Source organism: Hyperolius riggenbachi, chromosome 1 (assembly GCF_040937935.1).
Source record: "Hyperolius riggenbachi isolate aHypRig1 chromosome 1, aHypRig1.pri, whole genome shotgun sequence".
NCBI classification, from domain to species: domain Eukaryota; kingdom Metazoa; phylum Chordata; class Amphibia; order Anura; family Hyperoliidae; genus Hyperolius; species Hyperolius riggenbachi.
This window is the reverse complement of record NC_090646.1, coordinates 184,557,725-184,573,975: the sequence shown is the minus strand read 5'-3', so window position 1 is coordinate 184,573,975 and position 16,251 is coordinate 184,557,725. Positions and strand designations below refer to the sequence as shown.

Genomic DNA, 16,251 nt, shown 5'->3' with positions numbered 1-16,251 from the left:
ACTGGCTGTGGGGTAACAATGTGATTCATACAACCATAATTCACTGCATCAGATTGGTGGATATCTACAAGCAAGTCTCTCACACACTGTTATGGTTTTGCAACGTGCAATGTGCAAGAGATTTGATGGATTTCTTTCACTTGCTTACCGAGTTATGTGTTAGTATGTTATATTTAGTTATGTTTTAAGGCTTACAGAATTTGATATTGCTCTTTAGTCAACACTATCATAGAAAAATACATCCCCGTTTCCCTATTTTTGCCATTAGCTATAGCCAAAAAGCTTCTGGAGGCTATGAGATATGTGAAGGTTTTACAATGATTGTTCTACTTATTATTACTATCGTTATCAAATGTCCCGCTTTACCTGTGATGCGTCCCAGATTCAGGGTCCCCGTCCCAGATAGATATTTGTTCCAGACATAATCCCATGTTGGGCGCCGGACGCTTCGGCCTTGGGACTCTGTGTGGCCATGTGCCCCAGCTTCTGTCCTCTGATTCGGCCCCTAAGTAAGGCAGGAAATACATAGAGGCATGGGCACATGCACAGTACCCCTGGCGTGTCACCTCCCGGCATGGGGGTGAGTGCATGTCACAGAGACAGAAAGGAGCTCTTAACTGGTGAGCCATGTCAGCTGGAGATTATCAGGTGAAATGCTGTCATGCTGCTAGCGATGCATTCACACCCACACAACCCACCCTGGACACACTACGCTCCTAGTCTAATTATGTCTCTAAATGACTCTGCACATTCAACTGTGCACAAAACTTGTATAGGTAGTCCCTGACTTATGAACGCCTGACTTATGAACAACTCGCCGATACGAACGGCATGGATTCTGTGTTTCCATGAGAACAAGTCAAAACATTTTTTTTTCAAATTGGACTTGTAGTTTTTGAGAAAATCAATTTTAAAAAAATCTAAGAAAAAATGGCTTTTAAACTTGTATTAACAGGTACAAAGGGCAGAGGTGACACAGAGGGGGACACTGGAGGCACAGGGGGACACAGAGGAGGTACAGGGGACAGAGATGGCACAATGTTCCGACTTAAGAACAGATTCAGGTTAAGAACGAACCTACAGTCCCTATCTCGTTCATTAACCGGGGACTACCTGTAATTCCCATTTCACAAATAATACAAAAATATAACATATAAAACAAACCCCTATAAAAGCGGTATACTCAGTGTACTTTGCTGTCAGATATTCGTGAATGTCTAGCCTTAGTCTTTGGTGTGAACTCTGGGGCCCATTCTAAAACATACCTTTGTGATTGCCTGCTGTCTGATTGAAAGGCACACATGTAAAAAAGGCACCTGGGAAAAAGGGTGTAGGGGATGGCCGCTAGTAGAATATCAATATAATTCTATTACCTAATTCCAACAGTAAAATATCGATAATCTTTACTGATATTTTACTATGACCTAATCTTATCCTACTCTAATACAGAACCCTCCTTATACTGATGCCTAATCCTTAAAGAGGAACTCCAGCCTAAACAAACATACTGTCATTACGTTACATTAGTTATGTTAATTAAAATAGATAAGTAATATAATCTCTTACCCACACTGTTTTAAAAGAACAGGCAAATGTTTGATTTCATGATTGCAGCCATCTTTTTGGTTGAAAGGAGGTGACAGGGAGCACAAGACACAGTTCCAACTGTCCTGTGTCCTAAGCACCTCTCACAGTTGCTAGGCAACGTGAATAACATAGGAAATACCATCATGCTCTGCACAGCATCAGGGAAAAAAAGCTTTTTTTCTTTGATGGGTGGAGCTTAGCTAAAAATGCAGCTAAAAATGATGCTTTGGTAAGAAAAACAAAGTTCTGATGCTGTGAAACTGTTAAAGAAACACCAAGCCTTTTCAGTGCTGCTGAGTAGATTTTTAGTCCAGAGGTTCACTTTAACCCCCTCTGGTGGTGCCCAACCCTCTCAGCTCCCAGTGGGGGAAACATTTAATGTTTGAGGTAATATTTGCTGCATTTCATATTGCTAGTACTGAATCTGACCTCATTTTGACTTCCAAACTGTCTGGCTGGCTTCATGGCATTCTTCAGAAATTTTGGTCCACATTGACATAAAAGAAGCTTCTGCAAATTAATCGTCTGCACATCTATGGTTCAAGTTTCCCGTTTCACCACATCATGGGAAAACACTTCTTTCTTATGTGTTTGGGGAATGTTGTCTAATTAACTTTAGTAAGGTCAACTTGCCTGTGTTTTGGGAGGAAACTCGGGTCCACTGCTACTGAGTTACACTTATTAAGTAACTTAGCTTTGCCTGCGTGATGTCATGGCCAATTTTACACGCTCTGCATCAATTGCGCTGCAGAATAATTCTGAGTGTCATCTCACTGCCTGTACAATTCTATGGGTCTGTTCACATCTTTGCATTGTAACGGATCATGTAATTCTGGTAAAAGTACATTGCAACTCACACACAATGTATCTGGAAATGTAGCTGCATTAAAAATCTCTTACTGAAGGTTTTACAAAAAAAATAAATTCATGTTGAAAAATAAACATTGAATATTCATAATAAAAAAAATTTGGAACTAGCTTAATAAGCAGAACACTAAATTTAGAAATAAAAAGGCTTTTTATTAATTGCAAAGTTGCCAAATATTATGCTGAATAGACTTATTTATGAGCACTGGAAGAAGAAAAGAATAGTGCTACCCAATGTTTGCAGCTGGATGGGAATGTCATCCCCCTTTCTCTAGAAAATGCCATACGGTATATAATGTAATGAGTTGGTAAAGGGTGGTACAGTCATTATTTGGCCAATATTGGTTTGTTACTGTTCCGCAGCAGTCCAATGCCTGTAATGGCAAGTTTTGCACCTGACATATTTTCAGGCAAATAGCATTCCACAATTTTAATTCAGTCAGATGATCACATTCTTGTAGCTAGCAGTGGGAAGTCTATCGTTTGCCCCCAGCTTCCACTCTACATAGAGAAGCATGAAATTTGGGCACCGGAGAGCCCATAGGTGCAGATTCAAATGCCAGCATAACTAGGACATTTCCTAATAACAGCAACATTTGAATGGGCGCCTATAGCTGTGCTAATAGATGCCTTTTCTGTGGCTGGTTTGTAGTGGAGGAAGGGGAGCAGATAAGGTTATCCGTGGGGGAAGGGGGGGGGGGTGTGTGTTTAGGTTAGGCGCGTGTGTGTGTGTGTGTGAGGCACTGCTGAATTGCACGCTGCTATAGCCACAATGCTATGGTGTGCGGCCCCTGTAGCCTTAGTTCGGGGTTCTCAAATTATTTCTCCCTCCAAATTGCTATTACCACCTCATCCTGCGATGACCAGGTGACAAACTGACATATATGCGTTTTTAAGGTTAGGTGTGGGGGGTTAAGGTTAGGCGTGTGTGTGTGGGGGGGGGGTTAAGGGTTAGGCATCGTTAGAGGGTCAGTTAAGGTTAATCATTGTTGAGGGTTCTGTGTCAGAATCGGTTAGGTTTAGTTGCAGTCAAATCTCAGTAACATTTACTGTATACCAATATTTTACCATTGTAATTTCTACTATCGGACATTCCTGGTTGCCCAGTTTTCATGGCGCATTTTTTTCCCGCATACACCTACACAGGACAGAACAAGCAGTTTAGCTAAGCCAAAATACATGAGTGTCTCAGGCTGCCGGGTAGATGATTGATCAGAATGATCATTAATGATCATTTCAGGTGACCTTATGTATGGCAATAACACTTTATGTTACCAGGCTGATAAACAGAGCTGAAATGTAGGTTTATGTCCATCTTCCGTCATCCATTTAAGCAAATGTATAAAAATGCCAGCTAACACCTATATTACTTGTAAGGTTACCCATTTATGTGTCTTTAAAATAAAATTTCAGGCCTTGAGCCCACTACGCGCAGTTTAATCCTATTTCTCAAGAACACTCTTTTGCAGCTTAAAAGCACAATTATATAAAAAAGACAAAATGAAAGGATGATCGGTTGGAACCTTATAAGACAAATTAATAGAAATAATGTAACATGCTACTCAGAATGTCTGAAATAACACCTTATTAAAAATAAAATCTGATGAAACATCTGTAAACAGATGATAAGCCCTATATGATAAATCAATTATGCAAAAAAAGCATACTGATCAAATGTTCCTTCATGGAACCTGCATGAGTCTCTCGTAGGTACAGTACGCCTTTATGCATATGTTTGCTGAGATGAAAAAAGTACTACATTTATATACATTTACCACTTTTTTTCCAGCTGTAATGAAATAATATGTCCCAGTCCCAGAGCCAATATATAAACACAGCCAGTGCACAGTCTCTCTAGCGTGTAGTTAGTATGCAGGTGCCTGTAACCTCTCCAGTTTTCATGGGGGTCACGGTCACATGTATACTAAGTACACAAAATACATGCTGCTTAGTACACACCTGAGACATTGTGCTGCACTGGCTGTGTTTATTTATTGCATCTTAGACTGGGGTACACTGCTTAATTAGAGCTGGATGAAAACAAGCTATGTATATCAGTGATTCATTATTAGTGTAATCATTTAAGCAAGAAAGATGCATAAAACTAAGACTCAGGTCACATCTATCGAGATGATACTGCCTCCATCCAGTGTGCATAAAACTAAGACTTGGTTCACATCTGCCAGAAAGGTACTGCCTCCGTCCAGTGTGCATAACATTTAGACTCGGTTTACACCTGCCAGAATGGTACCACCTCTGTCCAGTGTCCACCGGCTCTGCCCACCTCTGTCCAGTGTGCATAAAACTTAGATTCGGTTCACACCTGCCTGCATGATACCGCCTCTGTCCAGTGTGCATAAAATGTAGACTCCGTTCACAACTGCTAGAATGGTACCACCTCCGTCCAGTGTGCTGCCTCTTGCAAGCAAATGGGTGACATTCAATACAATGCATGGCAATGAAAATCTCCATACCTACAGATAGGTCCAACAGCAGACCTAGAGGTCTTACTGTTTTCTGAAGGGATAATTGATTGATTTTTAATAAAATACATCATATCTGAGAAAGAACTTGCAATTCTGTGAAGTATACAGAAGTTTATTAAGGTAAATGTTTTGTCTATCATAAGATATTTATGCGTACCTCAAATATTTACACCAAGACGTTGCGTTTTAGGGGACGTTAAGGTCGCCTAACGTGCCCATAACGCAACGCATGGTGGTGTTGAAGTTGGACGTCAGATTGAGCCACGTTATGCGGCTCTTGGTGCGCCATTTACGTTCTATCCTGGGAAGTCCGGATCTTTTCAATGATTCGGATGATTCGAATCGGATCATTGAAAAGATCTGGACCTTTGAACCGAATCTTTGAATCATTTTACTAGGGAAGCAGGAAGCAGGGGTGCAGCAGAGTGAGAGGTGTATAGAATGAGGGCACATTGAGGGTGCTAATGGGGAAGGGAGAGATGCAGCAGGAAGATTGTGCTTGTGCACAGAAGCTGCATTTCCTGTTTCTTCCAGACGTCCACTGTGAACGTCCACTGTGACGTCCACAAAAAAGATCCGGATCAAAGATCCGAATTGTTCATGATCTGGACAACACTACAGTGCAGTGAATATTAATTAGCCATGTGGCTAGGAACAATAGCGGACTCTCCCCTTACTGAGCATGTGCAAACAGTCTAACACAGCTAAAACCACCTATAACGCACAGCATGCTGCACTTTCATTGAACGCCCAGCGTTTCACTGTAACGCAACGTGGGCACTGTGAACAGCCCATTGATTTTTCATTACTGTGAGTTGGGCTGCGTTACAGGCTGCTCTAACGTGCACCTGTAACATCCCACTGTGAAAGCAGCCATAGGGTGAAACTTATATATAGGTTCCACCCAGAGCCGGATTAATACCAAATGGAGGCCCCCAAGCAAAGTAGCAGATTTGGGCCCCCCCTCCCTCCTTAACCCCCTCTGCTCCCTCCCCTCACATAATGTCATAATACAGTGGTGCTCAACCTTTTTTTGGCCCGAGGGCCGAACTTCAAATCAAGAAAAATCTCGAGGGCCGGAACACATGCATACAAAATTTCGATGCAAAACTTTTAACGTTTTTCTAGTAACAGTTAACATGGTGTTGGAAATGGAAAGAAAACGACAATATAAGAATTGTTGTACTCACCATTTGATGCACATTTTCTTAATGAGAAGTTTGCAGCAGATTAATGCAGCAATGGTATCAGAGTCCAGTATGGTACCTGGGTGTATGCACAGGGCAGATTAATGCAGCAATGGTATCAGAGTCCAGTATGGTACCTGGGTGTATGCACAGGGCAGATTAATGCAGCAATGGTATCAGAGTCCAGCCTGTAGTGTGCTGGCTGAGGAGGCTGTCAGCTCTGCTGAGGAGGAACAGAGGCCTAAATAATTACCCACACGTGGCCTGCCTGTAGTGTGCTGGCTGAGGAGGCTGTCAGCTCTGTGTGGGGCTGAGGGGGCTGTCAGCTCTGTGTGGAGCTGAGGGGGCTGTCAGCTCTGTGTGGGGCTGAGGGGGCTGTCAGCTCTGTGTGGGGCTGAAGGGGCTGTCAGCTCTGTGTGGGGCTGAGGGGGCTGTCAGCTCTGTGTGGGGCTGTCAGCTCTGTGTGGGGCTGAGGGGGCTGTCAGCTCTGTGTGGGGCTGTCAGCTCTGTGTGGGGCTGAGGGGGCTGTCAGCTCTGTGTGGGGCTGAGGGGGCTGTCAGCGCTGTGTGGGGCTGAGGGGGCTGTCAGCGCTGTGTGGGGCTGAGGGGGCTGTCAGCGCTGTGTGGGGCTGAGGGGGCTGTCAGCTCTGTGTGGGGCTGAGGGGGCTGTCAGCTCTGTGTGGGGCTGAGGGGGCTGCCCGCTCTGTGTGGGGCTGAGGAGGCTGCCCGCGGTGTCCTGCGGAGGAGGAGAGGATCGGGTGGTACTGCGTAGTTTTAGTATCGACGTAGTCCCGTGCATACACCAGCGTGTGCTCCATATTCAGCCCCGGGTAGCACTGGGATAGTTAGAAAGCCTCGCTCATTGGTTACTGCAGGAACCTTCCTCCAATAGGAATCAGGCTATCATTGGTTACTGCAGGAACCTTCCTCCAATAGGAATCAGGCTGATTCCTATTGGAGGAAGGTTCCTGCAGTAACCAATGAGCGAGGCTTTCTAACTATCCCAGTGCTACCTGGGGCTGAATACGGAGCACACGCTGGTGTATGCGCGGGACTACGCCGATACTAAAACTACGCAATACCACCCGATCCTCTCCCCCTCCGCAGGACACCGCCGCGTGGCCACAAATGGCCCACGGGCCGTAGGTTAGGCACAGCTGTCATAATAGAACCGAGGGTACCTTTGGCTTCTGGCACCCATAGCAATTTCTATGCTCTTACCGAGTAGCTATGTACTTGTAGCTACTGGGAATCGAAATTTAAATTAGACAGCAGTGACGGGGGAGGGAAGGTTTAACATACCCATGCGGCCCATCTGATCCAATGTGCTATAAACACGCACGCACGCACACACACACTAAAGCTTAGATGAAAAAAAACCAAGGTTTTTTAGTTACCTGGAGCTTCCTTCAGCTCCCTGAAATCCATGTGCTCCCTCGGTGTCCATCCGTTCTGCTGTTGTCAGCCCCGGCAGTTGGGGTCTACCGAGCATGCACAGACTTGGCCACATGCCTTCCTAGTCATGCTCCAGTGCTTCCTGTGCAGTTAGTTAAAACCTGTGGGCACTGCTGGCAGAGGGGAGTGGTCAGTGTGGACACTGCTGGGGAAGGGAGAGGTCAGTGTGGACGCTGCTGTGGGAGCGGAAGAAGCCGAAGTGGAGACTGCTGGGGGAAGGAGAGGTCAGTGTGGGTTGCAGGGGGGGTGAGGGAGAGGTCAGTGTAGGTTGCAGGGGGAGAAGAGAGGTCAGTGTAGGTTGCAGGGGGGGTGAGGAAGAGGTCAGTGTCCGTTGCAGGGAGGTGAGGGAGAGGTCAGTGTAGGCTGCAGGGGGAGAAGAGAGGTCAGTGTAGGTTGCAGGGGGGTGAGGGAGAGGTCAGTGTAGGTTGCAGGGGGGTGAGGGAGAGGTCAGTGTAGGTTGCAGGGGGGTGAGGGAGAGGTCAGTGTGGGTTGCAGGGGGGTGAGGGAGAGGTCAGTGTGGGTTGCAGGGGGTGAGGGACAGGTCAGTGTAGGTTGCAGGGGGAGAAAAGAGGTCAGTGTGGGTTGCAGGGGGTGAAGAAGAGGTCAGTGTGGGTTGCAGGGGGAGAAGAGAGGTCAGTGTGGGTTGCAGGGGGTGAGGGAGAGGTCAGTGTAGGTTGCAGGGGGTGAGGGAGAGATCAGTGTGGGTTGCAGGGGGAGAAGAGAGGTCAGTGTGGGTTTCAGCAAGTGAGGAAGAGGTCAGTGTGGGTTGCAGGGGGAGAAGAGAGGTCAGTGTGGGTTGCAGGGGGTGAGGGAGAGGTCAGTGTGGGTTGCAGGGGGAGAAGAGAGGTCAGTGTGGGTTGCAGCAGGTGAGGAAGAGGTCAGTGTAGGTTGCAGGGGGGTGAGGGAGAGGTCAGTGTGGGTTGCAGCGGGTGAGGTCAGTGTGGGCTGCAGCGGGTGAGGTCAGTGTGGGTTTCAGGGGGTGAGGGAGAGGTCAGTGTAGGTTGCAGGGAGTGAGGGAGAGGTCAATGTGGGTTGCAGCGGGTGAGGAAGAGGTCAGTGTGGGTTGCAGGGGGAGACGAGAGGTCAGTGTGGGTTGCAGCAGGTGAGGAAGAGGTCAGTGTGGGCTGCAGGGGGAGAAGAGAGGTCAGTGTGGGTTGCAGGGGGTGAGGGAGAGGTCAGTGTAGGTTGCAGGGGGGTGAGGGAGAGGTCAGTGTGGGATACAGGGGGTGAGGGAGAGGTCAGTGTAGGTTGCAGGGGGTGAGGGAGAGGTCAGTGTGGGTTGCAGTGGGTGAGGGAGAGGTCAGTGTGGGTTGCAGGGAGGGGAGGGAGAGGTCAGTGTAGGTTGCAGGGGGGATGGAGAGGTCAGTGTGGGTTGCAGGGGGTGAGGGAGTGGTCAGTGTAGGTTGCAGGGGGTGAGGGAGGAGTCAGTGTGGGTTGCAGGGGGTGAGTAAGAGGTCAGTGTGGGTTGCAGGGAGGGGAGGGAGAGGTCAGTGTAGGTTGCAGGGGGAGAAGAGAGGTCAGTGTAGGTTGCAGGGGGGTGAGGGAAAGGTCAGTGTGAGTTGCAGGGAGGTGAGGGAGAGGTCAGTGTAGGCTGCAGGGGGAGAAGAGAGGTCAGTGTAGGTTGCAGGGGGGTGAGGGAGAGGTCAGTGTGGGTTGCAGGGGGTGAGGGAGAGGTCAGTGAAGGTTGCAGGGGGAGAAGAGAGGTCAGTGTGGGTTGCAAGGGGTGATGGAGAGGTCAGTGTGGGTTGCAGCGGGTGAGTGAGAGGTCAGTGTGGGTTGCAGCGGGTGAGGTCAGTGTGGGTTTCAGGGGGTGAGGGAGAGGTCAGTGTAGGTTGCAGGGTGTGAGGGAGAGGTCAATGTGGGTTGCAGTGGGTGAGGAAAAGGTCAGTGTGGGTTGCAGGGGGAGAAGAAAGGTCAGTGTGGGTTGCAGCAGGTGAGGAAGAGGTCAGTGTGGGTTGCAGGGGGAGAAGAGAGGTCAGTGTGGGTTGCAGGGGGTGAGGAAGAGGTCAGTGTAGGTTGCAGGGGGGTGAGGGAGAGGTCAGTGTGGGTTGCAGCGGGTGAGGTCAGTGTGGGCTGCAGCGGGTGAGGTCAGTGTGGGTTTCAGGGGGTGAGGGAGAGGTCAGTGTAGGTTGCAGGGAGTGAGGGAGAGGTCAATGTGGGTTGCAGCGGGTGAGGAAGAGGTCAGTGTGGGTTGCAGGGGGAGACGAGAGGTCAGTGTGGGTTGCAGCAGGTGAGGAAGAGGTCAGTGTGGGCTGCAGGGGGAGAAGAGAGGTCAGTGTGGGTTGCAGGGGGTGAGGGAGAGGTCAGTGTAGGTTGCAGGGGGGTGAGGGAGAGGTCAGTGTGGGATACAGGGGGTGAGGGAGAGGTCAGTGTAGGTTGCAGGGGGTGAGGGAGAGGTCAGTGTGGGTTGCAGTGGGTGAGGGAGAGGTCAGTGTGGGTTGCAGGGAGGGGAGGGAGAGGTCAGTGTAGGTTGCAGGGGGGATGGAGAGGTCAGTGTGGGTTGCAGGGGGTGAGGGAGTGGTCAGTGTAGGTTGCAGGGGGTGAGGGAGGAGTCAGTGTGGGTTGCAGGGGGTGAGTAAGAGGTCAGTGTGGGTTGCAGGGAGGGGAGGGAGAGGTCAGTGTAGGTTGCAGGGGGAGAAGAGAGGTCAGTGTAGGTTGCAGGGGGGTGAGGGAGAGGTCAGTGTGAGTTGCAGGGAGGTGAGGGAGAGGTCAGTGTAGGCTGCAGGGGGAGAAGAGAGGTCAGTGTAGGTTGCAGGGGGGTGAGGGAGAGGTCAGTGTGGGTTGCAGGGGGTGAGGGAGAGGTCAGTGAAGGTTGCAGGGGGAGAAGAGAGGTCAGTGTGGGTTGCAAGGGGTGATGGAGAGGTCAGTGTGGGTTGCAGCGGGTGAGTGAGAGGTCAGTGTGGGTTGCAGCGGGTGAGGTCAGTGTGGGTTTCAGGGGGTGAGGGAGAGGTCAGTGTAGGTTGCAGGGTGTGAGGGAGAGGTCAATGTGGGTTGCAGTGGGTGAGGAAAAGGTCAGTGTGGGTTGCAGGGGAGAAGAGAGGTCAGTGTGGGTTGCAGCAGGTGAGGAAGAGGTCAGTGTGGGTTGCAGGGGGAGAAGAGAGGTCAGTGTGGGTTGCAGGGGCTGAGGGAGAGGTCAGTGTAGGTTGCAGGGGGTGAGGGAGAGGTCAGTGTGGGTTGCAGGGGGAGAAGAGAGGTCAGTGTGGGTTGCAGCAAGTGAGGAAGAGGTCAGTGTGGGTTGCAGGGGGAGAAGAGAGGTCAGTGTGGGTTGCAGGGGGTGAGGAAGAGGTCAGTGTAAGTTGCAGGGGGGTGAGGGAGAGGTCAGTGTGGGTTGCAGGGGGTGAGGGAGAGGTCAGTGTAGGTTGCAGGGGGTGAGGGAGAGGTCAGTGTGGGTTGCAGGGGGAGAAGAGAGGTCAGTGTGGGTTGCAGCAGGTGAGGAAGAGGTCAGTGTGGGTTGCAGGGGGAGAAGAGAGGTCAGTGTAGGTTGCAGGGGGTGAGGGAGAGGTCAGTGTGAGTTGCAGGGAGGTGAGGGAGAGGTCAGTGTAGGCTGCAGGGGGAGAAGAGAGGTCAGTGTAGGTTGCAGGGGGGTGAGGGAGAGGTCAGTGTGGGTTGCAGGGGGGTGAGGGAGAGGTCAGTGTAGGTTGCAGGGGGAGAAGAGAGGTCAGTGTGGGTTGCAGGGGGTGATGGAGAGGTCAGTGTGGGTTGCAGCGGGTGAGGGAGAGGTCAGTGTGGGTTGCAGCGGGTGAGGTCAGTGTGGGTTTCAGGAGGTGAGGGAGAGGTCAGTGTAGGTTGCAGGGTGTGAGGTAGAGGTCAATGTGGGTTGCAGTGGGTGAGGAAAAGGTCAGTGTGGGTTGCAGGGGGAGAAGAGAGGTCAGTGTGGGTTGCAGCAGGTGAGGAAGAGGTCAGTGTGGGTTGCAGGGGGAGAAGAGAGGTCAGTGTGGGTTGCAGGGGGTGAGGGAGAGGTCAGTGCAGGTTGCAGGGGGTGAGGGAGAGATCAGTGTGGGTTGCAGGGGGAGAAGAGAGGTCAGTGTGGGTTTCAGCAAGTGAGGAAGAGGTCAGTGTGGGTTGCAGGGGGAGAAGAGAGGTCAGTGTGGGTTGCAGTGGGTGAGGGAGAGGTCAGTGTGGGTTGCAGGGGGAGAAGAGAGGTCAGTGTGGGTTGCAGCAGGTGAGGAAGAGGTCAGTGTAGGTTGCAGGGGGGTGAGGGAGAGGTCAGTGTGGGTTGCAGGGGGTGAGGGAGAGGTCAGTGTAGGTTGCAGGGGGTGAGGGAGAGGTCAGTGTGGGTTGCAGGGAGGGGAGGGAGAGGTCAATGTGGGTTGCAGGTTGCAGGGGGGTGAGGAGGGAGGAGTCAGTGTGGGTTGCAGGGGGCTGAGGGAGAGGTCAGAGTGAGTTGCAAGGGGTGAGGGAGGAGTCAGTGTGGGTTGCCGGAGGGGAAGAGAGGTCAGTGTTGGTGCTGGTAGAGGGGGTTGCAACGTGACCTGGGAGGCGGGGCTTCCCATGGGTTGTGGGCGGCTCTTCCCTCGGGTTGTGGGCGGGGCTTCCCGCGGCCATGTCTGGGTGTTTATTTAACCTATGCCTCTACCATGGCAGTAGCAGCTGCGGACCCCCCATCTCCTTCAACCCCCCTCTACTTACTCAAGTCTGAGCAGCAGCAGCACTCCTGTCTTCACTCGTCTCCCTCACATCGTGTGGGGCTCCAGGCTCTGTGCTCAGCAGTGCCACCTACAGCTCCTCCTCCCTGGCCGGAACTAAAGATTAATTGTCGGCTGGCCAGGGAGAGTTCTTCCGCCAGCCGGTGAGAAAAAATAGTCCCCCCCTCACCTGCTTGCTGCTGCTGCTACTCGGTAAAGTACATCTGTGTGTGTGTGGGGAGGGGGGGGGGGGCTGAGGAGTATTATGTTAAAATACATTTTTTACTTTCAGTAAAGTTAGGAAGTTACCTGCTGCCAGAATGGGGCCCCAAGCTGGTGCTTGAGGTGCCTGGTTGATGATCCGGCTCTGGTTCCACCCATGATATATAGAATATTAGCCACTTGATGACCCAGCCTTTACACCCCCTTAAGGGCTGTTTTTTGTGATCTGTGCTGGGTGGGCTCTGCAGCCCCCAGCACAGATCAGGGTGCATGCAGAGCGATCAGATCGCCCCCCTTTTTTCCCCCCTATGGGGATGATGTGCAGGGGGGGTCTGATCGCTCCTGCCTGCCTGAGGTTTGCGGGGGGGGGGGCACCTCAAAGCCCCCCTCCGCAGCGAAATTCCCCCCCTCCCTCTCCTACCTGTCCCCCCTGGTGATCGGGTCTGCACAGGACGCAATCCGTCCTGTGCAGCTTGTGACAGGATGTCCTCTGTCACATGGCGGCAATCCCCGGCCGCTGATTGGCCGGGGATCGCCGATCTGCGCCGTTCAATGTAAACAAAGGAGACAAATGTCTCCTGCGTTTACATTTAGTCTGCGAGCCGCGATCAGCGGCTCGCAGGCTATTCACGGAGACCCGCTCTGTGATCTAACAGGAAACGGCCGCTCGCGCGAGCGGCCTTTCCTGACTAATTAGGGAGGCACCTGGCGAAGCAGATCTGCGTCGCTGGTCCTCCAGCTACCACTTTGCCGCCGCACGGTATAAGTGTGCAGTCGGCAAGTGGTTAAACATTAGCAGTTGCAGGGAGAGAGCCTGGAAAAGTGATTAATGGGGTTCGTTTGTACTAGATTTCTCTCCTCTGCACTGCCATTTTAAAATCACTCCAGGATTTGTCTTCTCCCTAAAACAGGTGCCAAAGTAAGAATAAAATGGCTAGTTATTCAGCACAAAGTCAGTTCTAATCTGGGAAACTGTGCTGTAGGAGACTGGCTTGTGTTTTTCCAGTTATGTATTTTGATGTGGGACAAACAATAGGTTTGCTTACCGTACAGAGGATTCTAAACTTTAAGTTTAGTTAGAAGCCCATAAAATGGTAAGGTTTTTGTTAGCCTCAGGATTACCATGGGAGTGGGCAGACAGCATGATGACCAAATACAGTATTCACTGGTGATACTTTGCTGATTACCATGGGACTGGTGAGATCCATATTGCATATTGCAGTTCTGCATATCCTGATGCCGTCAGCAGACTTATGCCATTGAATCGTGGACCTTCTTGCTGAGAATTATACTGGTGAGATTTGCTGCTATCTTTCATCTGCGCTACTGCAATACATTGAAACCTGGAGGAACTATATTGTTTCTGAGTGGATCTATTTTTTGCTGCTATTTGTATTACCTGGGCTTGCATTAAATTGGTCTGTGTGTGGTTGCATGTAAGCCTTTAGCTGTGTGGCTGGCAGTATAGGTACCGTACTATTGACAGCACTCTCAAACGCCATTTTGGACCATGGCATGATTTTAATTGGTTTTATGATTCTGTTTACTGACATTAATAAAGCTTTTTGTACTAATCTCTATGTTGGTGCTTTGAATTACATTATTATTATTTATTTATTTATGATTTCTGACCTATTTTCTGTAAACTGTGGAAATAGCTTGTCACGTTATATTGCAAAACATATCTTTATTACTGGCAATGACAATATCCAGTATAAAAATTAATCAGTTGTTTTTCAAAATCATAGTTCTCCAAGTAATTACATTATCATGACGATTAAACTATCATTTCACTTAGCAGCATTCACATAACAGTGTCTATAATATATACAGTAATATTTTATCCCAAAGGTATGTGGCCTCATTTACACTATGGCCCGTATTCAATTAACTCTGTCTCTTGAGTTTTTAGGCTGGATTCACAGTGGGAAGTTGCATAATGCATGCCTTATAATAAGTGTGAACTGCAATAGAGACTGAACATAGACGTCAATACAAAGCCTGCATGCACGGCGCACCGCAACAATGTGTGCGATATGCATGGTAACATAAAAGTCCATAGACTCCCAAATTGCCACTCACAGTACAGTTGTGCGTTCCTGGGCATTGCAATTTAACGTGGCACATTTTATCACACAGGATTTCCTATTAGGTGCTATTGTGTCGAGGCCATTGGCATCCATGTTATAACGCATTGCGACGTGCATGCTGTGCCTCAGGAACACATGCACAAAATCTCCTTCTTGCATGCATTGTGTAGTGTGAATGAGCCCTTAGTCATACTAATATGTTGAAACGTGTTACATTTCTCTTCATGCGTGTTCTTTGATCTGCATATCAGTTATTTATATCTGACAATGTTCCCCCTCAGGGCCCTTCATCAGTGTTGTTTTGTCGAAGTTAGAGAATATGATGGAGAACTCTTTACATGTGAACTTGTTGCTGATTGGGATTGTTACACAGCTGGCAGCTTTCCCACAGCCTCTGATCCGATCCTTCCTGCTCAACACCAACATGGTCTTCCAGCCCAGCATCCGCTCACTTTATCAGGTATGGACCTTCTCTGTTCCCAGCTGCCATGCTCTATGCTGCATTTACAGTATGTGTGGCTTTACTTTGCTGCATGCAGCTATGGAATGGATTTGCTTGGCCAAGAACAGCACAACACATTAAAGAAACATTCCAAGTACTTGTTAAAATGTCTAGTGAGCCCTCACCGACACTCCAAAACATGTAAGAAAAAGGACAAGTGTAATTGCAAGGCATTCCTCTTCTACGTCACCACCAGTATCTCCTGTTGAATCACTGGGCATTAAAGGCTCTTTAACACTCAAGAAAAGTCTGTTTTTCTTCAAATACATTTGTGTAAGAAGCAATCTGTAAATCAAGTGTCTGACTTCTCTTTTAGTCTCACCTCACCTCACATTGAGCAGAATTCCTGGTATTTCAATCCCTACTCCACTTTTGCTAAAATATGGTATGAAATGCAGAGTTGTCAATTCATTTGTTCACTGGCACTATGGTCATGTCAATGTCACATGACTGCGGCGCGATCGTCCCCTGGTCACCCGACCCTTACACACCTCAGCACAATCTTCAACTTCAAGTTTGATGATTCATGTATATGTTGAACATAAAACTGTTTGTTCCATAAATGTGGCTTAAAGAGAAACTCTGACCAAGAATTGAACTTTATCCCAATCAGTAGCTGATACCCCCTTTTACATGAGAAATCTATTCCTTTTCACAAACAGACCATCAGGGGGCGCTGTATGACTGATATTGTGGTGAAACCCCTCCCACAAGAAACTCTGAGTACGTACTCCTGGCAGTTTCCTGTCTGTGAACCCTGTTGCATTGTGGGAAATAGCTGTTTACAGCTGTTTCCAACTGCCAAAAAAACATGCAGCAGTTACATCACCTGCCAACAGTAAAAATGTCACCATGTAATAAATGTCAGAATGTAAATCAGGGATTTAAAAGATTTTACAATGGGCAAACACTGACTAAATCATTTATACATAATTATTATAAAAATGAAGCACTTTTTTATTACATTATTTTCACTGGAGTTCTTCTTTAAAGCAGTAGGATCAGCCATACTATGCCAGGGAAAAAAAACACATATATAAGTAGATAAATACTTGATCTACTTACATAACACATGTATTATACTGTACACGTTTTGATTTCAGTGACTGTTTAGTAAATGACGAGAATTCTGTTCCTGGTGGGGGCCATATCTTTTGCCCACAGTTAAGACTAACTCGTGATGTCATTTCTGCCCTTTACTTTTTTTCTTGTCTCCTCCAATCGCTGAGTC

The 16,251-nt window shown here is 48.8% G+C and overlaps 1 protein-coding gene across 1 annotated transcript in view; it reads left to right on the top strand.

Annotated features, from left to right (window-relative positions):
* The window catches only part of LOC137570395 (FHF complex subunit HOOK-interacting protein 1A-like), a 285,196-nt gene that overhangs the window by 216,994 nt on the left and 51,951 nt on the right, over nt 1-16,251 (top strand). Inside the window, exon 9 of the mRNA XM_068279077.1 lies at nt 14,800-14,978. Within this exon, the coding sequence (XP_068135178.1) occupies nt 14,800-14,978 (179 nt within the window). The remainder of the gene's footprint in view (nt 1-14,799; nt 14,979-16,251) is intronic.